Source organism: Paroedura picta, chromosome 1 (genome assembly GCF_049243985.1).
Source record: "Paroedura picta isolate Pp20150507F chromosome 1, Ppicta_v3.0, whole genome shotgun sequence".
NCBI classification, from domain to species: Eukaryota; Metazoa; Chordata; class Lepidosauria; order Squamata; family Gekkonidae; genus Paroedura; species Paroedura picta.
This window is the reverse complement of record NC_135369.1, coordinates 194,980,252-195,003,877: the sequence shown is the minus strand read 5'-3', so window position 1 is coordinate 195,003,877 and position 23,626 is coordinate 194,980,252. Positions and strand designations below refer to the sequence as shown.

Below are 23,626 nucleotides of genomic sequence, written 5' to 3'. Positions count from 1 at the left end.
TCTGTTCTTTATGGCTGATTATCCAGCTGATTTAGTGTCCTGATCTGAATGCGTGACCATCGTGGAGATGCCATTAAGATTGGAAATGAGCTTAAAAAAGAAAGTTCCTCCTAACCCATAGAAATCACATTCATTTGCAGAAAGCATTTTCAACAAGGACACTATGTTCCCTCCAACATTTATTTTACAGCCACAGAAATTTGGTGAGCTACTGAGGAAAACAGAGAGATGCAGTGTTTTAAAACCAGCATTTGGGGACTACAGGGGAAAAAAAACTGTATTGAAATGATGCAGCCCCCCCCCCCCTTATAAAAAAATTTAAGGTAAAGCCCAAAATTAAATAAATAAATAAAATAATAATAATAATAATAAAATATTTATTCTTCCTAGATGCTCAGGTAACAAAGCAAGGTAACAAAAATGAAGTATAAAATCACATAATATAACAGTGAAGCTTTTATAATTCAATTTGCTCCCAATTAGGCTACAACTCTCATTGGGGGACAGCCCTTCCCTCCAGTGGTGAGGCCAGCACTTCTTGGTGTCTCCCCGGGCTTCAACCATATGCCTGGTGGGACAGCTCCATCTTGCAAGCCCAGTGGGTCAGGTTCAGGTTCTGCAGGGCCCTGATCTGTCCCACTAGGCTGGGGCCAAGGCTGAGAAGGCCCCCGGTTAAGGCCAGTCCCACCTCCGTTGGGCCAGCTGAATCCCAACAGAGGATCTTAACACCCTTGGAGGGGGGCATGGTGGAAAAGCTGGTAGTGGAAAATTTAGGCAATATTTCAGGTTTTCCTTCTTTATCCTTTTCATTTTGTCCTTATAGCATTGTTTCATGATAGCTTTCAGAAGGCCAGTGGTGCAAAATCAGGTTAGATATCCCCAGAATTCCCTATGCATTTTGCTAATAGGCCTCATCAAGGGAATCTGTTCATCTTTCAACGGTTCTTCAAAAAAGAGTATATAATCAGTAGATCCTATATTCTTTTTTGAATGGTGGAGTGCACGGTCATCACAGAGGGGTTTGACAGCCAGCAAGAGGTGGGTGCTGACCTTCTGCTAGCTCCTCCAGAGGAAGAGGAGGGGTTGGGAAAGAGCCTCTGATTGGCCCTCACTGGGGCATCCCAGTAGAAAAGCCAAAAATCCAGTCTGCTAGTTCCTTGGAGGGCCACAAAGCTCCCTTTGTGAGATCCAAGTCACAAAGGGCTGAATGTCCTGCATAGTGCAGGGGGTTGGACAAGATGACCCATGAGGTCCCTTCCAACTCTATTATTCTATGATTCTTTGATTCTATGAATAAGGATACAGGATTCTTATTTCACCAGAAAGCTGGTTTCAGAGAGGTGCTTTGAATTTCCAAAGTTCATAGTCACCACAGATGCTAACTTCCTGCCTTCCTAAGCATTTCTCCTCTAGTCTAATCAAGTGGATTACAATGGGGATTGTACCGTTGCATCTTGTAGACTGGGATATAGGAGGACTCGGAGATCTCCATTTGTCCTTGTATCTAATGAAGGGAGCTTTGACTCTCACAACGTCATACCCTGAAAATATTGTTGGTTTCTAGGTTGACTCAGCCTTCCATCCTTCCGAGGTCGATAAAATGAGTACCCGGCTTGCTGCTGGGGGCCAAACCGGTAATGACTGGGGAAGATACTGGCAAACCACCCCGTATTGAGTCTGCCATGAAAACGCTGGAGGGCGTCAGCCCAAGGGTCAGACATGACTCGGTGCTTGCACAGCGGATACCTTTTTACGGTGCTACAGGATTTGAATCTAGTTGAGCATTTGTTTAATTTGGAGGCAACAGGCTCACTAACAGACCCTCCGCCTAATGGTTGTGTTCCAGGAGCTTTATCTGCCCGGAGATTCCTATAAATACAGCTCAATAAGGAAAGAACTTCTTTAATAACACATCACTGCCTAAGGAATTGACGCTATTGATCTTTCTAAATTCTGCCGTGTATAATTCCAAGAGGCGTGTATTTCCCTAAGCTCAGAGTGTAAAGCCAGACTGGGGAACAGTCTGAATCAATGTGGAAATATATTTGCAAACAAAATTGGCATGAAGAAGGCAAAGTGTATAACGTTTAGACCTCTTCTAAAAGGCATGAACTGAATGGCAATCTTCCAAGAGTTAAAAACATGGCCATTGTCAAGAATGAAATGAAAAGAAAGAGGAGGAGGTTATGTTCTACGGTTCCCTGTATGGCTGGGAACTGTGTTTCCGTTCCAAATCTCATCATTTATTTGCTCTTTGGGAGGATTGTTCTTTGTCCGAAAATGCCTTTCAAATATCAGCACAGAGTGTGCACAGAGATTCCCATCCCTGGTTAGACTTTTCCAGATGTTAAAGTGGGAGGGGAATTGAACTGTGCATACTGGGGGTATCCAGCACCCACAATGCTCCCACTATGTGTGGTGGCCATTTTATCTGAACAGATAAATGCTCATATTCTCGAGCATTGGTACATATGAACAGAATGTCCCATATTCGAGGGTGTGAACTTGTACGTACCAAAGTCAGAAAAGATGGATCATTCTCTATTCAGGCACTGAGAGCATTGCTGACCATTAGGGTTGCCAATTCCAGGCAGAAGCTGGAGATCTCCTGGAATGACAACTGTTTTCTAGACTAGACTGGATAAAATGGTTGCTTTGGGGGGTGAGCTTTATGGCATTATATACCACTGAGGCCTCTCCCTTTCCTGGGATCCATCCTGGGGCCTGTGTGGTTCAACATACTCCTAAATGATTTGGATGAAGGAATAGAGAGGATGCTTATTAAATTTTCAGGTGACACTAAACTGGGAAGGGTAGCAAACACAACAGAAGACAGAATGCTAGCTGGAAAACTGGGCTGAAATGAATAAAATGAATTTTAATAGTGAAAAATGTAAAATTCTGCATTTAGGTGGGAAAAACCAAATGCAACACTATAGGGTGGGCAAGACTTGTCTTGGTAGTAGTATGTGTGAAAAGGATATGGGGGGGGTCTTAGTAGGTCATGCACTGAACATGAGTCAGCAGTGTGACTTGGTAGCTAAAAAGGCAAATGGGATTTGGGGCTGTATCAAAAGAAGTATTGTGTCCAAATCACGTGAGGTGAGGTTACCACCTTTCTCTGCTCTTGTAAGACCTCACTTGGAGTACTGGGTTCAGTTTTGGGCATCACAACTGAGGAAAGATGTAGAGAAACTGGAATGTGTCCAGAGGAGGGCAACAAAGATGGTGATGGGTTTGGAGACCAAGATGTATGAGGAAAGGTGGAGGGAGCTTGGTCCATTTAGCCTGGAGAAAAAGTGACTAGAGGTGATATGATAACCATCTCCAGATACTTGAGGGGCTGTCATAGAGAAGATGGAGCAGAGTTATTTTCTGCTGCCCCAGAAGGTCAGGCCACAATCAATGGGTTGAAATTAATTCAAAAGAATTTTCGGTTAAATATCAGGAAGAAGTTCCTTGCAGTTATAGCGGTTCCTCAGTGGAACAGGCTTCCTCAGGAGGTGGTGAGTTCTCCTTCCTTGGAGGTTTTTAAGCAGAGGCCAGATAGTCATCTGACAGAAATGCTAATTTTACAAACTTAGGCAAATTGTGAGTGGGTGGGCAGGAAGGGAAGTGCCCGTGTTTGTCTCTTGTGGCCCTTCCTTGCATATCCAGGGAATTACTAATTGACACTGAGGGATGGTAGGTGAATTTCCTCCAGGCCAGGCTGGATTCTGGAGATTTTTGGTGGAAGGATCACTTGGGTATGAAACTGGGGTCACTGTGGGTGGGCAGGTAGTTGTGAGTGTCCTGCAAGGGGAAATTCAACAGTACAGTTGGCACAATATGCATGTATATATACATACTCTGATCTGAATAGGCCAGGTAAGAGTGGCCAAATCTGGGAAGCTAAGCAGGGCTGGCCTTGGTTAGTCCCTGGATGGGGGACCACCACAAAGGTCCATGGTTCTTTTGTAGGGGGAAACAATGGCAAACCTCTTCAGAAGTCCTTTTGCTTGAAAACCATGGGGCTTTTCGCACACCTTCAAAATCGCACAATGGTTGCCAATTGAAAACGCTACTGATTTGCCATTATGCACAACGTCGTTGACAATCCGCCACACACCTGAAACCGATCCGCAAAAAGCGCTTCCTTGTAGCGCTTTCAGGGAAATCCCCAAAAGTGGATTCACCCTCCGGAAAGCGCTACACTCCTGCAACCAATCTGCAACACTAGCGGGAAAGTTCTGTGCGTTACCATTGTAGTGGTTTCTACAAAGTCCCTCCCCCTGGCTCTCTCCTCTGATCTTCCGGCGAAGCGATCGCCATTTTTTTTTCTCCGAGCGAGCGAAGTTCAACCCACCAGCAAGCCTGTTTAGAGGCTTCCCCAGCTTCAGTCCCTCCCCAGAGCTGTTTATTCACTAAGCACAAACAACAGACAAGCCCGTTTGCTGATGTATTTTCCCTTTATTTTTTACACTGTTTTCGGCCGAAAATCGGGCCCGTGAGGGGGGGGGATTTTTTTTTTTTCACTTGGGGGGAGCGTGGCAACGATGAAACGACAGCTCAAACACACCTGCCAGCTGATGGGTCTCTCCGTTGCAACGAATCAACACATATTCGTTGCAATGGGTGTGTGTTTTTTTTTAAAAAAAACCTTTCTTAAAGGGAAAGGGGCTGTTTGGGAGCATGCTAATGGCTGCCCATTGGCTGCTTGACGGCCAGGAGCGGGACGAGCTCGGCAATAGCGCTTCCTGTCTAGCGATTTTTGCTGAGACCGGAAGCTTGTGGTAAACGATAGAAACGCAACTGGATTCCACTACAAAGTCAGGTATGCATAATGACAAATTGCACTATTTTAAATGGCGATTTTTCGTTCAGCAAACAATTTGCTACAAGGATCCCGGTGCGGAAAGCCCCCAGGTGTCCCTGTACATTTGTATGCACAGGATGCTGCATTACTTTTTTGTTCACAAATTGGTTGGAAACATTTGCTGTATCAGTGTTCATATTATTGTGAGGATGACAAGATCGCCCTGAACTTTGAGACATCTAAGGTAGCGATCCCCAACCTGTGGGCTGCGGACCACATGTGGTCCTTCGACTAATTGGAGGTGGGCCCCGAAGGACGCCTCCTCCCCCCCTCCCCCCGGCCCTTTACTTCATCCCCCCCCGGCCCTTTACAACACACTTCGGGTGTCCTTGTCTCCCATCACTCCCAGATGGGACTATCTCGTTGCAGAGAAACAAGATCAGGGTTCCCATTGATTTGTCATTGTCATGAGTTAAAATTTCCATGAAAATAAAATGTTCCTTATGTTCATTGTTGTGGCGTGTCTGTATCTTATTAAACATTACCATAGCGATCAGAGAGCGCTAGGGCAGTGGTTGAGAGTAGAGGAGTAAACTACCCCCCCCCACCGGGCCTCAGTAAAAGTTGATGAGTGATCCCCGGCGTTGAGTGGTCCCCGGTGATAAAAAGGTTGGGGACCACTGATCTAAGGTATTGGTCTTCTCAATGTCATGGAAACACCGTACTTTGAATATAAGGGGAACTGTGTTAGAGCAATTGAGATGTTTTAAATATCTTGGGCTACCTTTCCACTGTAACTTAACCTGGACCACGCACAGGAAATTTGCTATAGATATGGTGGGGAAAGAGTACTTGGCAGTAACTCGTATTTTCTATGCTAAAAGCGACCAGCATGTGCCCCCAGCAAGTAAGGTTTTCAGTGCCAGGCCTTGTTCTTACCAGTTATATGGAACCCCGATATGGACAAGAGCACTCAAGCCGGAAGCTGAAAGCATCCCATCAAAGGCTTCCAGACTGTGGACTGTGGCCCACATGCGTCTCTATGCCTGGAACTTAACTCTAGCAGCGAAAGCATGGCTGGCAGCAATCAAATTTTTGCTTCGTTTCCTTTTTAGTCCAGACACAACTGGCCTAATATATTTAGTGCTTACAGAAGGCCAGTCTTATTGGTTACACATTGTCAAAGATAAAATCATGATTTTTGGACAAGTTGCTTCTGGAACCTGAGAAAGCTGGGGGGGAAGGAGGCATTTAAGGAACAGTCCCAGCCCTGATCATGACAGAGCAGCTGCTGGGCACCCTCCAGCCCCCAGACTCTTTCTTTAAACCAGGGGTAGTCAAGCTGCGGCCCTCCAGATGTCCATGGACTACAAATCCCATGAGTCCCTGCCAGTGAATTCTGGCAGGGGCTCATGGGGATTGTAGTCCACGGACATCTGGAGGGCCGCAGCTTGACTACCCCTGCTTTAAACTGTCTGAATCGTGGCTGAATCGCAATTCAGATACTGCTGATTCAGCCGGTTTAAATTACAGGGATGGGCGATTTGGCTCAAATGTACTTGAATCAATATTTTTAGGCTTATCCAAACTTAATGACCCATCCTGATTACTGAGCTGTTCAGCACATAGGGCTGCCAACCTGCAGGTGAGATCTGGAGATCTCCTGGAATCGCAGCTGATCTCCTGACAACAGAGACCCCTGGAGAAAATGGCTGCTTTGCAGGGCAGACTATTCAGCATCATGCCCCCCTGAGGTGCCCCCTGCTACCCACCCCAGGCTCCCCAAACCTTCGGGGATTTCCCATCCCAGAGTTGGCAGCCTTATAAAGGAACGGGAAAGAGGAAACTGTGGGACGAATTGCTTTTTCACACACATAATGGAGGGAATGGGAAGGGGCAGAGACACAGTGGGGTCAGATGTGTGCAGACACCCCCATGCGGCCACTCCACTGGAAAACGTGCTTTCGCATCCCTGCATGGAAACAGCCTTTGTTGTAAACTTGAGACTGGCTGATTTCAGCGGCCAAGTGGAATGACATGAACATGGCCTCTTTCCCTAAGCAATGATCTGGCTGCTCTCCGTTGGCAGAGTTTATATATGAGAAGATGAGTTGAGTGCCGGGCTCCTTATAAAAAGAATAAAATAGTTTTATTTTTAAGAGAAACAAATTTGCGTACAAAGACAAGAGACCTAACTAGCTACCTGCAGTCACTCTTCTGTTCAACAACTGTTCCGGAGGCAAGCAGGGAGGAAATGCGCTTAAAAAGCAGGAAGTCTCCTGTCAAGCCAATCAGAACACTGGGGGAGATAATTTGAAAATCATCAGGAAGTTACTGTCCTGTCTATGCTAAATATACATCTTCTCCAATGCCCCCTGCAGGACACCCTTTATAGTCGGCTTGATTATGCACACTGCAGACTTTGCATATTCTAACTCTCTGTCTGGTTTTCTCATGTCCAGCTTCAATCATGTTTGACCATGACCTGATCAAGGTCAGCTTGATGTTCTTGACGCTGGTGACCTACACGAGCATGGTGGTGATGAATGAAGGTGCAGCTTCCGGAGCTTTCAAAGGTGAAGTGGAAAGACCTCAATTATAAGAGTTGCTGGATGGGCAGGCAGCTGAATAGGAGAGCAGAGAAGGATTGTCACGAACCGTAGGCTGGTCCGGCAGACTATAGGAGACCCCCTCGTAGAGAACTGCTCCATACATACGTGGTGCAAAGAAATCAGTCTTTATGGAGGGATTCCATGGGGTGAAGTGGGACAAAGCTTGGCAGGAACAGGAACATCGACAGAGACAAGCACAGGTAGCCCCCTCGGCTCTATATATGGGGGTTAGTTTAAGCAGGAGAAATCGTTCTCATAGAGAAGGCTTTTGATCTAAAAGGCGTGAATTCAGGAGACATTCAGCCTGGCATCCTTGCAGTAAATTTCCACCCCTACTATGCGAACCAAGGATGTCCCCCGTGTGCTTAGGGGTGGGTCACAGAACAAGTGTGAGTCAAAAAAATTGGTACTGTGTGACTCAGCCCTTAAAATGACACAGTTTTATAAAATTGTGCATGGTTGCCGAAAGCAAACAGAGAGAGAATTTTCTCTCACTCACTGTCAGAGTGAGTGAGTTAGCATGCCTGGACATGGGGGGGGGGGGGGAGGGTGCTGCATCAGTCTAAGAGTGTGTGAATGTTATCTCTTTGAATGGAATGCCTCTTTGTGTCAATCTGGGAGACGCCCTCTGGTCCCTCCTCTCTGCCTCTGTCCTTCTGGGAAAGAAAGAGTTGATTTAATCCTTCAACTTCCCCACCGAATCTAACAAAATGTTACAAAATGTTAGAAGAATGTGTTTAATAGCTAATCATAAGGCTGCATTAACAGCCAGTAGAGTGCCTTGGGTGCGTGGCCTGGAGAAGAAGAAGAGTTGGTTCTTATATGCCACTTTTCTCTACCTGAAGGACTCTCATAGCGGCTTCCAATCGCCTTTCCTTTCCTCTCCCCACAACAGACACCCTGTGAGGGAGGGGAGGCTGAAAGAGCCCTGAGATTACTGAAGAAGAAGAGTCGGTTCTTAGATGCCGCTTTTCTCTACCTGAAGGAGTCTCAAAGCGGCTTACATTCGCCTTCCCTTCCTCTCCCCACAACAGACACCCTGTGAGGGAGGGGAGGCTGAGAGAGCCCTGAGATTACTGAAGAAGAAGAAGAGTTGGTTCTTATATGCCACTTTTCTATACCTGAAGGAGTCTCATAGCGGCTTCCAATCGCCTTTCCTTTCCTCTCCCCACAACAGACACCCTGTGAGGGAGGGGAGGCTGAGAGAGCCCTGAGATTACTGAAGAAGAAGAGTCGGTTCTTAGATGCCGCTTTTCTCTACCTGAAGGAGTCTCAAAGCGGCTTACATTCGCCTTCCCTTCCTCTCCCCACAACAGACACCCTGTGAGGAAGGGGAGGCTGAGAGAGCCCTGAGATTACTGAAGAAGAAGAAGAGTTGGTTCTTATATGCCACTTTTCTATACCTGAAGGAGTCTCATAGCGGCTTCCAATCGCCTTTCCTTTCCTCTCCCCACAACAGACACCCTGTGAGGGAGGGAGGCTGAGAGAGCCCTGAGATTACTGAAGAAGAAGAAGAGTTGGTTCTTAGATGCCGCTTTTCTCTACCTGAAGGAGTCTCAAAGCGGCTTACATTCGCCTTCCCTTCCTCTCCCCACAACAGACACCCTGTGAGGGAGGGGAGGCTGAGAGAGCCCTGAGATTACTGAAGAAGAAGAAGAGTTGGTTCTTATATGCCACTTTTCTATACCTGAAGGAGTCTCATAGCGGCTTCCAATCGCCTTTCCTTTCCTCTCCCCACAACAGACACCCTGTGAGGGAGGGGAGGCTGAGAGAGCCCTGAGATTACTGAAGAAGAAGAGTCGGTTCTTAGATGCCGCTTTTCTCTACCTGAAGGAGTCTCAAAGCGGCTTACATTCGCCTTCCCTTCCTCTCCCCACAACAGACACCCTGTGAGGAAGGGGAGGCTGAGAGAGCCCTGAGATTACTGAAGAAGAAGAAGAGTTGGTTCTTATATGCCACTTTTCTATACCTGAAGGAGTCTCATAGCGGCTTCCAATCAACTTTCCTTTCCTCTCCCCACAACAGACACCCTGTGAGGGAGGGAGGCTGAGAGAGCCCTGAGATTACTGAAGAAGAAGAAGAAGAGTTGGTTCTTAGATGCCGCTTTTCTCTACCTGAAGGAGTCTCAAAGCGGCTTACAGTCGCCTTCCCTTTCCTCTCCTTTATGAATATAGAACCGGTGTTTTCTCCTGGTTGCTGTTCAGCTTCCCTCCTTGTTACTAAAAATTCTCTTTGTGTTGGAGCTGAAGTGTCTGTGTCCAGACTGGACCCACAGATTCAATAACTGTATGAGTCTCAAGCTCTCACTTTCTCTCATTTTTTATTTGTTTATTTGTTTGTTTATTTATTTATTTATAATTGGATTTATATACGGCCGTTCGCCAAAAGGTCTCACGGCGGTTCACAATAAAATATAAAATCACAGTAAAATCACATTAAACCCCATAAATACCCATTATTACAATTAAAAGATGGCATTCTATTCTATAACTGTAGAATAGAATAAACCAGCAGACCTGAAAGTATCCTTTGGTGCTAGGAAAGGAGCTTTTATAATATGCTGCCTACCTTATATTTTATCTTTTATAGTTTATTTAATCATTTTAAGATCTGTTTGGTTATGTAACCCCATGGCCTATTTTATTATTTTGTTGAAATTTTAAACCCTATTTTTATATGTCTTATACATATTTTATGCCAATAAAAGGTGACTGACTGACTGACTGACTGACTGACTGACTGACTGACTGACTGACTGACTGACTGACTGACTGACTGAGTGGAAAGGAGCCCAGTGACTTATCCTGTGTCTCCGTAAAGAAAACACTACTGAGGTCTTCCTACCACTGATGAAACTGCCTACTGTTGTCCCTGACTGCAGGAATATTTCAAGCTGATAGTAGGAACCTCTCTCGCCGCTTTGACACGGACTTCACGCCGGCCCCCTGGGCTTTGCAGATCTGGAACGTCATCTACCTCTGGCAATACGTGTGGCTGGGATACGTGTTATCCAGGTTCTTTAGAAGGTGCTAACTGTTGACTGCTTTCAAATAACCACGCTATTTATTTTATTTGGATTCTTTTACATTCATTTTACTGAACAGGCCTAAAATCTCCAAGAATTTCCCAATCTCAAGAGAGCAGCCCTAGTACAAAGCCATTACATCAGAGATCATCACAAACAGACTGGCCTGGAAAAATTGTTTGGTTTTCAGCGGAGCAGAAGCAAAAGGCAAAACCATTCCCCACTACCCCAGTCTTTTTTAAAAACATAAATCTGAGGTGAATTAGTTTTCGGATAAGACTCTAAGAACTGCAAGTCATTCACTGACATGCCAGAAACTATTGATTCCCCACAGGGCTGGTTTGTCCATGTGGGGCATGTAGCATGTGTTACAGGCCCCACATTTGAAGGGGCTCCGCATCGGACCTTCCCCCCCCCCCATGGATCAAGGCCATAGCCCCTCTTCTCCCCCCTTTTCTTTCTTTAAAGACACTCGGAGTGATGCCCCCTTCCACTGTGGGGGGTCCCTCTGCCCCCAGCCTGGCTGCTGCAGCCAAAACTGTACTCTGCCAGAGCCCCGCGTATCCTTAAACTGCCTCTGTTTCTATGGGCCTGGCAAACCCTTGAACTCCCCCGATACTGAACTCTCTCTGAGCTCTATGCAAGGTGGCCTGTTCAAATAGATAAATGAAAATGCTGCAAGAGAAGCTTTTGCAGCATGGGACAATAGATGAATAGATGACTCCATGCAATGGCGGCACACCTGTACCCAAAAACAATGCAGTCCAGGTTTCTCAGTGCATGTACAACCAAGCCTACTATACATGTACCCAATCCAGCCTGAAATCCTACGGACCCTTTCCGAGGAGGAGTGAGCTCCATAGAGTAAAATGGGACTTCCTTCTGAGCAGACTTGGCTTCGGCTTGCTGCTCAAATGTAGCAAATGTACAGGTACGCTATCAAATATAGCACACAACCCATCTGCTTCTTTCTCCCACTGTAGGAACTTTATGCCTTATTGGCCACTCAGCTCAATAAATTGTGCCTGCCTGCAAATTGCCCACCCAGTTATTAGCTCTGCCCTTCCTCTCTTCCTCTGTGTTGTCAGGAATGAAGCTGGCTGGGTCTACTTGCAGCCGGACATCCTGCCAAATTCTTTCTTCTTCGTCTGGATGCTGAACAACATCTTGAACATCCAATGGCTGTTTCTGTGGGATGGAATGTGAGTAATCCTCATCCAGCAGAACCCGTGTCTTTCAGAGGCCTCCCTGTCTCTGCAGGGAGGCTGTTGATGAGCTTAAGGCCGCTATGCCGTAGTGGGAGACCCAGTGTGCTGCCCTGCTCCTACTCGGCCGGGTGCTTGTGCCGAGACTGAGGCTAGCCAGATTGGGAGCCAATGGAGGCAGAATACACAGCAGGCTGCGCAGGGAGCAGAGTCAAGCTGAGCCAGGGTCGAAAGCCAAACAGAGAGTCAGAAGCTGGGGTGTGCTCAGAAGTCGAGCCAAGGGTCTAGGGCCAGGTGTGTAGTCAGAAGCCAAGCCAAGGGTCTGGAACTGGGAGTCAAAGGAGCAGAGCTTCGGTGTGGGAAACCAGAATAGGAGCTGTCTGGGAAGACGGCCAGGGAAACACATGCATTGCCCCCATGGAGGACCTTGTCTCCATATCCCCGGGAAAACTTTGTCTGAAGGTCATCCTGAAATACACAGAGCAAGGTGGAGTAGCCCTCAGCCAGAGGCCCTGCGGCTGGTGCTAATCCTTGTCAGTAGAAGGAATTGCAGCTGGGCCGCATCTACCTTGACAGCGAGCTGCCAAGCCTGCCGATCTTCTGACAGCTGTCAAGGTAGATTGCCACTGCCGTCGTTGCTGCTCTGGCGATTGTTTGGGGCTTGCAGGGGCCTTGGTCCGGTGGCATCAGTGCTGCTCCTCTGGTGAGTCCTCGAGGCTAGGTGGGTTCTTGTCCCAGAGCTTGACATAGGCTGGCTCATAGGGCTGGTTCATCATCCAGGACATCCAGAGCTGGGTCTCCAGGTGGCTCTAGGAGCACAGCTGGCAACACCCTCGGTCCAGTGCCCTCTGACATCAGAGCCATTGGGGCAGCCTATGCAGGACACCCAGGTTCGAATCCCCACTCTGCCATGGTGCCAGAGCTCAGACCGTGGAAGATGGAAGGGGTCCTACACGCCACATGCTTCCCTGGTGTGAAAATCCCTTGTAAATTAAAAACATAAACACCTGAGAGAGAAAGGGTCTCTCCTAGCCTTCTGCATGCCTGGGTACTTTTCCATTTGCAGGGAACCATGAATCCCAGAGGAATGTTGAAAACTGTGACCCCTCCACCTGCAGCTTGAATCAGTCTGCCAATTCTTTAGCCCTTCATTCTGTTCCAGGAGTAGGTGAGGATTTGGTTCATTTCTGGGGGGGAGGGGGGGCAATGAATGGCAGGACAGAGCCCTCAATTCCTGTGGCAAACTTTGCTTTTCATTTGAAAGATCAAGATGGGTAGTCTGCCTCAGAAAAGAGCAAGAGTCCAGGAGCGCCTTAAAGACTAACAGCGTTTGTGGCAGGGAGGAGCTTTCAGGAAGGAGTGGGCGGTGACTCACAAAAGCTCCTCCCCTGACACAAATGCTGTTAGTCTTTAAGGCGCTCCTGGACCCTCATTTGCCTTTAACTGGAAGTCTGTGCTGGTGTGTTTTCCTCCTGTATTTTGCTTGGCCCTTTTCTTCCATCACTCCTGGAATTCAACCACGGCTTCGGTGATTGTCGAGGCAGCCGAGCAGAACCAAAGCTCACACCCCTCGTTCCCTCCAGCTTTAAAAAGATCGGAGACCCTGACAAAGACAATCCCAGCCTGAAATGCTTTACCTGCTTCATGGTTCTCCTCTCTTTTCTCTTCCAGGCATTTGCTTCCATGCTTGCTCATGATGGTCCTTCTCACGCTCTCCAGTTATATTGTCGTCATTATTTCCCACCAGGCTTTGCACCCGCATACAAATTGGCTACAGAAGCACGACTATATAGATCTATTGCTCATCCGGTTATTGGTACGGTAATTGAATTTTCGTTGTTTATTACGAACGGTTAAACGTCTATTGCCTTAGTTCTTGTCAGTCCGGAGGAAGGGGCCTATCAGCACCCTTCCTCATCACGGACAGGGCCCGCCCTCGGGGCCCTTAACAAATTATTTAATCTGCTCCACAGGAGCGGTTAAAGATGCTCCGTCCCAGGCATTGGGATCCACAAATGCAGTCACCAGAAGGGGTCAAAAAAGTCCTCATGGCCCTTGGGTGCTGGGTTGCTGCATCACACCAGACCCTGGCACAAGGAGAGGGTTTATTTTTTATTTATTTATTTATTTATTTATTTATTTATTTATTATTAGATTTCTATACCACCGCTCGCCGTAGCCTCGCAGCAGTTTACACATACAATTCTAAAACAATAAAACCCCAATAAAATCCTCATTAAAATAACAATCACATACTAACCAACTATGCAATGGCGACCATAATTAATAATCCCTCCTTGTTCAGGGTAGGGCACTGATCTCAATCTAATATTAGTCTGATGTTAATCTAATCTAATGCAATGAGAGCCGGGGTCGAGATGAATTTTGGAACAGGTTGGAAAACCCCTCCCCCGGGACTCTGCCCCGGCCTCAACCGTACGCCTGGCGGAAGAGCTTCGTCTTACAGGCCATGCGGAAAGCTGGTAACTCCAGCAGGGCCCTTAGTTGTTCCGGAAGCTCATTCCACCAGGTTGGGGCCAGAACCAAAAAGGCCCTGGCCCTGGTCGAGGCCAGGCATATGTCCCGGGGGCCCAGGACAACCATCAAATTCATAGCCGCAGAGCAAAGGGCCCTGCGGGGGACAAAAGCAAACAAGTGGTCCCGCAGGTAGGCAGGACTCAGACCACGTATGGCAGTGGTTTCCAACCTTTTTATCACCGGGGACCACTCAACGCCTTTTACTGAGGCCCGTGGGGGGGGGGTAGTTTACTCCTCTACTCTTAACCACTGCCCTAACGCTCTCTGATCGCTATGGTAATGTTTAAACATCCCTTCAAAATAAGATACAGACACGCCAAAACAATGAACATAAGGAACATTTTATTTTCATGGAAATTTTAACTCATGACAATGACAAATCAATGGGAACCCTGAGCTTGTTTCTCTGCAACGAGATAGTCCCATCTGGGAGTGATGGGAGACAAGGACACCCGAAGTGTGTTGTAAAGGGCTGGGGGGGGGATGAAGTAAAGGGCCGGGGGGGGGAGGCGTCCTTCGCAGCCCACCTCCAATTAGTCGACGGACCACATGTGGTCCACAGCCCACAGGTTGGAGATCGCTAACGTATGGCATTAAAGGTTAATACCAATACCTTGAACCTGACCCGGAAACAGACAGGTAACCAGTGCAGGTGAGGAAGCATCGGCTGGATATGGGCCCTCCAAGATGTCCCAGTGAGGACCTTCGCAGCCGCATTTTGTACCAGCTGTAACTTCCAAATCAAGGAGAAGGGTAGACCAGCGTAGAGTGAACTACAGTAATCTGATATGGAAGTGACCATTTCATGGATCACAGTGGCCAGGTGTTCCGAGGACATGTAAGGCGCTAGTAGCCGGGCTTGGTGAAGATCATACAGGAGTCTGAGCACTCTGTTTTAAAGTCAACTATTAGCACAAAATGTCTTTTTAGGCTCCAGGGACTATGTTCAGTGTCTCAGAAATTCACAAAGACAGAAATAAACTGCAAAAGGACACAAATTCCAAATGAGGATAGGAATGCTGTATTGTTCTGATGTTTCTCCATAGCAATGGGGCAGTGTTGATTTCTATTAAAAATGCATGTGGCATTACAACATAGCAATGAGGAAATGCCTTTTCTTTTTTTAAATCAATTTCAGGGATGGGAGGGGGGGTATGGGAGAAAGTTTCAATCCACAAGAGAACTGCTGTGCTATGATAGGAGCAGAGGGAGAAGTTCAGCTTGTTTTCCCTTGCATCTTTGTCAGGAGGCAAAATTCCACAACAGGGCAGAGGGAAAAACGCGGGAGGGGTCTCCACCTGAGGCGGGCTGCAAAAGCGAGATTTACCATCTCGCATTTGCAAGCAGGAGGCCACTCACGTTTTATCCTTCCATGCAGAAATAGTCACAGTCAATGGCTCTCAGAGCTCTCAGAGCCAGGAGGCAACACCAAGGGCAGGCCTCAGCCTCTGCTCTATTGTTGGCTGTCCAGAGGAACAGGTTGGCCACTGTGTGAGACAGGACACTGGAACAGATGGACCCCTGCTCTGATCCAGCAGGGCCTTGGCCTTTCTGCCGTGTTGCGAGCATCCAGAGGAACTGGCCAGCCACTGTATGAAACAGGATGCTGGACTAAATGAACCACTAGTCTTATCCAGCAGGGCATTTCTGATGTTCTTGGGAAGGCCTCAGCCTCTCTGTCCAGCTGTTGATTGTCCAGAGGAACTGGATGGTCACTGTATGAGACAGGATGGTGGACAAAATGGACCCTCACTGGTCTGATCCAGCAGGCCTGTTCTTATGTTGTTACCATCAGGGGAAGGCCTTGGTTTCTCTGCCCTGTTGTTGGCCCTCCAGAAGAACTGGTTGGCCACGGGGACATTTTCTGCACCAGGAATCCCACCCGGCACAGCACTTGTGCTAATTTCCACTTCCAGATGACGTCAGCTCCAGTCTGGGACAGTCCCAGCCCTGGCACAACACAGGCCGTCATGCACCCCGTGGCAAGGGAACACGGAATGTCATAGAGTTCACCATGCCAAGTGGCAATTTTCTCAAGGTGGACCATATGAGAAAGCGTTTTCTGACGACGAGGGCTGCTCATAGATGGAACCTGCTGCCTTAGAGGGTGGTGGAGTCTCCTTCAATTGAGATTTTTAGGAGGAGATTGAATCAGCACCTGTCAGAAGTGTGCTTTTTTAAAGTCCCTGAGAAGGTGGGGGGCTGGAGTGGATGGCCGTTTGTGGTCTCGTCCATCTTTCTGTGATTCTGGTTCTGGTTGACTGAGGGATAGGCTGTGTAATAGTGTGAAATATCCAGCCGTCACCTGGAGAAAAATATTATTTAAAAAGAGCTATCCACTCTAGAAATCAGTGGCAACTCTGTGGTTTCTGGCAATGGGTTTCTGGCGATTCCTGAGACCTGAGATGCCCAAGTGATGCCATGCCCATGCTGCCAGCACCCTCACGTGCCCCCCTCCCAGGCCCATCTGCTGCCAGGCCATGCTTATCAACGCTACCACCGATTAGGATCCAAATAGTCTACAACTCCAAGTGTTTACCATTCCATTTTCTTCACAGCGCAGATGTACTTTAAAGCCCAGCTGTGCTATGCAAGGATCTCAACCCTCCTCTCCAAGTTATAATATTGTTACTCAATTTTGGTTCCCACTGTTATGATTGTTGCTGTTATGATTGCAACGTATATCCCTATGTTTTACGTAAACCTCCCCGAGCCTTATGGGAGGGCGGTATAGAAATGCAATAAATAAAAATAAAATAAGGATTTAAATGCAGGAGCACTGCCAATTCGGAGGGGTAGAAAGGTTCCCTCTTAATAGGTGAGCTACAGTGGCTTCTTGTCAGGCCCATCCTATGTTCTTTCTGTGTGTGGCAGGTACAAAATGGAATTGCTCTTTACGCTACGTGGACCACAATGACCACACTCCTGAACTTCACCATTGTGTTGGTCTACATGGGGAATGTGGCCAATGAAACTGCAACCATCATCTCTCTGTGCATCTTGTTCTTTGGACTGATTGGGTGGTAAGTAGGCCATGTTGAGATTGTCGGGGACAACCTGGGACTAGGATCCAGGCCAGGCCTATTCTCCAGGGGAACTGATCTCTGTAGTCTGCCAAGGAACTGGAATTCCAGGAGATCCCGGAGCCCCACCTGGAGGCTGGCATCCCTGTGCATAGCCCTGTTTGGGCCAGGCTTTTCAGAGTCTGGAAGCTTAGCAGGGTCAACCATGATTAGTTTGGGGGCATGAGACCACCAAGGAAGTCCAGGATTGGATGGAAGCACCAGGAAACCACCTCTGTTGGCCTCTTGTCTTGACAAACGTATGGATCTTGTAAATTAAGGAGAGTCAGCTGTGGTTAGTACGTAGCCCAAGGAAGAGCAGGGTGGCTATGCAGGGGCAGGCCAACCATTTCTGCTCCTCTATTGCCTTGAAAACCCCTGCAGGGACTACCATAAATTGCTTATGGCTCGAAGGAAATTTATTATGTTTCTTTCTCAGGGCAGCTGACAACCAGCATGGTGAAGTTAACAGCAGGTGTCTGTTGTGGGGAGAGGAAGGGAAGGCGAATGTGAGCCACCGGGGCTTAGAATTTCAGACATTAGAATTTCAGACACCACAATTTAAACCACACAGATTGCCCATGCCATCATCCCCCAGCGCTTCCACTTTGGTCCTTTAATAGATTCCCTGCAGAGATTAATTCCATGTTCAATCTTCCTCCCTCCAGGTTCATTCTGGAAAACTTCGTACTGGATAAATACGTGCGTCACAATTTTACGATCTACCCAGGTGTCCTTCTGGCGCTGACTGGAGTTTGGAAAAAGAAGCCTGTCTCTTACCCTCCAAACTCGATCAACGTCTTAATAGGTGAGCCTTTCGAGATCTTCTTTTACATCGTTTTAGGGAAGAGAGGCGTCCAAAAATCTCCATTCCTCCCCAGTTCCTATTTTACGGCATTAGAAACACTTCAGAAATTCACTCTCCCTGCCCCAAGTGATGGAGCAAAACCACAACAAGTAGGGATGCCAGCTCTGGATTGGGGACTGCCTGGAGATTTTGTGGGTGGAGCCTGAGAAGGATGCGGTTAAGGGAGGGGAAGGACCTCAGTGGGTCCAAGGCCATAGAGTCCACCTTCCAAAGTGCCCGTTTGCTTTGGGAGAACTGATTTCTGTTGCCCGGAGATTGGTTGAGATTCCCAGACGTCTCCAGGCCCATCAGGATGTTCCCGGTGAAGAAAAAACCCAGCTGACTTGAGGCATGACAAATCTGTTAGAATATCCAAATCATATGTTGCCAGCCAGAATGAGTGCAGGTAGAAACCCCTTTTTGAGGCATGCTGTGTCTTCCTCAGTGGCTTCATTAGGTAGTAAGTGTAACTTTTTGTTCTCTTCCTCTTCCCCACCTGCATGTGGGCACCCTTACCTGTGCCTCTCCTGCTTCACTCCCATCTTGCAGCCCGAACGAGAGCATCACGGTTACAGAACTCTTCTTGGGCTCCATTAGGGTTTTTTGGCTTGCCCTGAAACCTTTCCACCGACAGGAAAGCCCCCTGAAGGTTTGGGACCCAATGAGTCCTGCTCTGGGTCAGGAAATATCTGAAGATTTTAGGGGTGGAGCCTGGGGAAGTCAGACTTTAGGGGGGGGGACCTCACTGCCATAGCATCCACCCTCCAAAGCAGCCATTTGGAGCCCCCTCCCAAGCAGCCAGCTTGCAATTCCAGGAGATCTCCAGGTCCCATCTGGAGAGTAGCAGCCCAAAAGCATCACGAGACAAACATTACTGTACATCACGGCTTCTAGTTTAAGCTCTTTAGTGCTGTTTTGTCAGGAAAAGGAATGGAATTTTGGCTAGATCTTGGCCTGTGGTGTAGTGGTTAAGAGCAACAGACTCTAATCAGGAGAGCTGGGTTTGATTCCCCATTCCTTCTCCAAATGCAGCCAGCTGGATGATCTTGGGCTTGTCACAGCCTTGATAGTGCTGTTCTACTCAAATAGTGCTGTTCTACTGTCAGAGCTCTCTCAGCCTCACTCAAATCACAGGGTGTCTGTTATGGGGAGAGGAAGGGAAGAGGCTTATAAGCCACTTTGAGACTCCTTCATGTAGTGAAAAGTGGGGTATAAAACCCAACTCTTCTTCTTCTTCTCTCATGCTCACTTTGAGTAACTCAAGAACACCCTCTTCTTTTCCTTCTTCTCCTTCTAGTTTTGCTCCTGGTTGTGACTGGCGGTTTGGGGGCCATCCGGCTGATAGTGGCCTCTGACAGAAACCGAAAAGAGTCTCTGAATGAGGATTCGCCTTCGCAAGTGTCCTCTGAGGCCTGAGTGAAGTCCTGCAGTGGAAGACAAAGGAGGACCTGCCAGGTTTTGACGGGAGAAAGGAGGCCTCCCATTCTCTTTTGCCCTTTCAATACCAGCTCCCTGGGCAGAGACATGCAATGGTTGTCCCAACTGGGGCTGCACCCCAATTCAGTTTGCTCCGCCTCTCTCACTTGTCCAGCTGCCTTGCATGCTTTGGCGGCGTGGGGAGGGAGTAACTCTTTGCAGGATCCCTTACAGCAGAGATCCCCAGCCTTTTAAAGCTTGCCTGCACCTTTGGAGTTTTGCTGCAGAGTGGCGGACACAGCGACAAAATGGCTGCCTCAAGGCGTGGCAGTTCTTGTTGAAGCAGTTTGTTTGTTTGTTTGTTTGTTTTACAAGTTGCACATCCAATCAGATCTCCAATGCTCATTCAGAAGCCCCACCCACTGTCTAAAACCACTTGGCAGGGGCCAGGAGGCATGCCAGCGGGCTCCATGGTGCATAAAAGGGACAGGAGAAGCTGCCATAACTTGGTTCACAAATGATGTTCTGTCTCCTCATCTTTTAAAACTGTAGATCAATCTAGGTTCAGTGCCTCCTCGGTGTTTCATGGATCTGCCAAGGACTGAGCTTGAGTTCGAGGCAGGATCCAAGTACAATCGAGCAATGCCCCGACAGATCCCATCTGCTAGATCCAATTGGTTTAAACCTCAGTCTAACCTATCGTGCGCACTGGCGGAAAGCTCTATGGTTTGCTGTGTGTTGGGGTTTCCTGGGTGGGGTTCTCTGTCTTGTTGCTCACTGACAACTTGCACCCATGCTGCGATCACAATAAAGAGTTGTTCTTGCGTCCAGTGTGCTGACTTCTGCCCATGAACCCACAGACCTAACACTCAGGATCCACAGATGCCAACATCAAGGTATACCCTTTTGTCTTGGCACTTGCCAGCCTCACCTGTCCTCTTGATCTTCAGCCTGCCCCTGACAGGAGAAAACGATCCCCTGGTGGGAATGGAACAAAGCCAGAACTGGAGAGCCTCTTCTGAGGCTGCTTCTGCTTCGATGCACGACTGAGACACATAAATAACCCAGAAGCTTCCAGGAACGTTGCCAGGTGTCTATCAGACGCAGGGAGCTCTGCGGGTGTCTGGGAGTGTTCCACCTCTTTCCTCAAATGTGGTTTGCAGGAAGTGAGTTGAGAGGCCAGATATCAGAAGTGGACTTTGAGCAAGGCGTGGCATGCAAAATTTACACAATTCTGTATGAAATGTCTGGTTTATTTACTCTGATTGGCGCTTTATCCAAGTGACCGGTGCTTACAAATAAAATAGTGTTATTACAGCTCCTTTCCGTATATTCATTTTTTAAATTGAAAAATAAAGCATGAGCATGACCACATCTGGACTTAACAGCTCCAGGTTGGGAAATCCCTGGAGATTTGGAGGGTGGAGTCCGGGGATGGTGGGGCTTGGGGGGAACTTCAGTGGGGTGTCATGTTATCGTGTCCCCCTTCCAAAGTGGCCATTTTCACCAAGGAATACTTCTCAGTTGCCTGGAGATCTAATCCCAGAATTCCAGCCACCACCTGGAGGTTGGCAACCCCACTGCCAAAGCTTGTTTTTCTGCCTCAAAGGCAGAAATTCACAGGTCTATATTAGTCAGTTGATGATTTACTGTTCCTCATCTCTGAACTTAATTTATGAACTGCCTTTCTTGACAAGTGTTTCTTACAAGGGAGGCCCAGATGCAGGAGTCGACACAAATAAGATTTATATCTAGGTCGCTCCCACTCAGTTCCGTTTCACTGGCTGGATGGGCCTTTTTAATACACTTCCCCATAAGAAGTCCATCTAGTCCAGCCTCCTGTCTCACACAGGATGTTGTGCAAAGGGAAATAATGCCCCATTCGGCCCCACGGCACCATGAAGTGCCACGGAGCTGAGTGGAGCATTTTCTGTCCCCTCCAGGGCACCATAGGAAAGCCCAGCTCTTCTACGTCCTCACAGGCCTGCAGCTCGACAGGCCCCATTGGTATGGTGACCATGTGTCACGAAAACAGTGGGACAGTCCTGACTTTTCACCAAAGGTCCCGCGTCCCGGGCCATTGGCGGAATGTCCTGTGGCATTCACCGCCGTTGCGCTTGGGAGGCGACGGTGAACTGGGGAGGGAGGGAAGTGAGGGGCAGCGTGTCCCGCCTTATCTCCCTCCAACTCTGGTCACTTTACCCATTGGCCCCCACGGCAGATCGAGGAGCAGGGATATTCCTGTGTTCCCTTCGCTCAGGACAATGGAGGCCCTAAGGCACACCAGTTCCGGGAGGGGGCTGGGCCAGCACTGAGCTCTACGGGTGCCAGCCCCACCTTTTCTGCTCATGCAGAATCAGCTGTCAGAAGGAGAAGGGCCTGCTCAGGACGTTCTTAATCTTTTGTGCCCTGCTGGATTGGTTTAGTTTCAAAGCTGAATTGCTTAGGTTGGCCTTTGGAGGGTAGCCACATGCTTGGGCTCTTTTAATAGTGGTACGATGATAGCCCCCCCTTCAAGGATCGCTGCCTTGTTGTGGCAAGGGGGCTTGCGTAGTTCAGTGAAGCTATGAGCTATACCGTGCAGGGCCACCCAAGACGGACAGGTCATAGCTGAGAGCTCTGACAAAAGGTGATCCACTGGAGAAGGCAATGGCAAACCACTCCAGTATCTTTGCCATGAAAACCCTATGGACAGTTCCAATAGGCATAACGATATGACGCCGGAAGATGAGCCCCTCAGGTCGGAAGGATGAGCAGACGGCTAGTACGAGTAGCGCCAGAATGAATGAAGCGGCTGGGCCAAAGCCGAAAGGACGCTCAGTTGTGGAAGTAACTGGTGGCGAAAAGACAGTCCGATGCTGTAAAGATTTTTATTCCATAGGAACCTGGAACGTCAGATCCATGAATCAAGGCAAGCTGGACGTGGTTAAACAAGAAATGAGAAGACTGAACATCGACATTTTAGGAATCAGTGAACTAAAATGGACAGGAATGGGTGAATTTAATTCAGATGATCATCAGGTATACTACTGTGGACAAGAATCTCGCAGAAGAAATGGAGTAGCCTTCATAATCAATAAGAGAGTAGGAAAAGCAGTCTTGGGATACAATCCCCAAAATGACAGAATGATCTCAGTTCGAATCCAAGGCAAACCATTCAACATCACAGTGATCCAGGTCTACGCCCCAACCACTGCTGCTGAAGAGGATGAAGTTGATCAGTTCTATGAAGCCCTACAACACCTTCTAGAAGCAACGCCCAAAAATGATGTGCTTATCATCATGGGGGATTGGAATGCTAAAGTAGGAAGCCAAAAGATAATCGGGATAACAGGCAAGTTTGGCCTTGGAGTACAAAATGAAGCAGGGCACAGGCTGGTAGAATTTTGTCAAGAGAATACAATGGTCATAGCAAACACTCTTTTCCAGCAACCCAAGAGACGACTCTACACATGGACATCACCAGACGGTCAACACAGAAATCAGATTGACTATGTGCTCTGCAGCCAAAGATGGAAAAGTTCTATCCAGTCAATAAAAACAAGACCAGGAGCTGATTGTGGTTCAGATCATGAGCTTCTTGTTGCAAAATTTAGGCTTAAATTGAAGAAAGTAGGGAAAAGCACTAGGCCACTCAGGTATGAACTAAATCATATCCCTGACGAATACACAGTGGAGGTGACAAATAGATTTAAGGAATTAGATCTGATAGACAGAGTGCCTGAAGAACTATGGACGGAGGTTCGCAACATTGTACAAGAGGTAGCAACTAAAACCATCCCAAAGAAAAAGAAATGCAAGAAATCAAAATGGCTGTCTGAGGAAGCTTTACAAATAGCTAAGGAGAGAAGGGAAGTGAAAGGCAAGGGAGAAAGAGAAAGATACACCCAATTGAATGCAGAATTCCAGAGAAAAGCTAGAAGAGATAAGAATGCCTTCTTAAATGAACAGTGCAAACAAATAGAAGAAAACAATAGAATGGGGAGGACCAGAGATCTCTTCAAGAAAATTGGAGATATGAAGAGAACGTTTCATGCAAAGATGGGTATGATAAGGGACCAAAATGGTAGGGACCTCACAGAAGCAGAAGAGATCAAACAAAGGTGGCAAAATTATACAGAAGAAC

General features: G+C 47.8%; 1 protein-coding gene across 1 annotated transcript in view; it reads left to right on the top strand.

The window, feature by feature from the left end:
* The window catches only part of LOC143826696 (uncharacterized), a 30,433-nt gene extending 9,616 nt beyond the window's left edge, over positions 1-20,817 (top strand). The window contains exons 2-8 of the mRNA XM_077315596.1: positions 7,258-7,371; positions 10,289-10,433; positions 11,521-11,634; positions 13,309-13,453; positions 17,050-17,198; positions 17,906-18,045; positions 19,382-20,817. Of these exons, the coding sequence (XP_077171711.1) occupies positions 7,266-7,371; positions 10,289-10,433; positions 11,521-11,634; positions 13,309-13,453; positions 17,050-17,198; positions 17,906-18,045; positions 19,382-19,500 (918 nt within the window). The 5' untranslated portion in view covers positions 7,258-7,265 and the 3' untranslated portion in view covers positions 19,501-20,817. The remainder of the gene's footprint in view (positions 1-7,257; positions 7,372-10,288; positions 10,434-11,520; positions 11,635-13,308; positions 13,454-17,049; positions 17,199-17,905; positions 18,046-19,381) is intronic.
* The last annotated feature ends 2,809 nt before the right edge of the window (positions 20,818-23,626 follow it).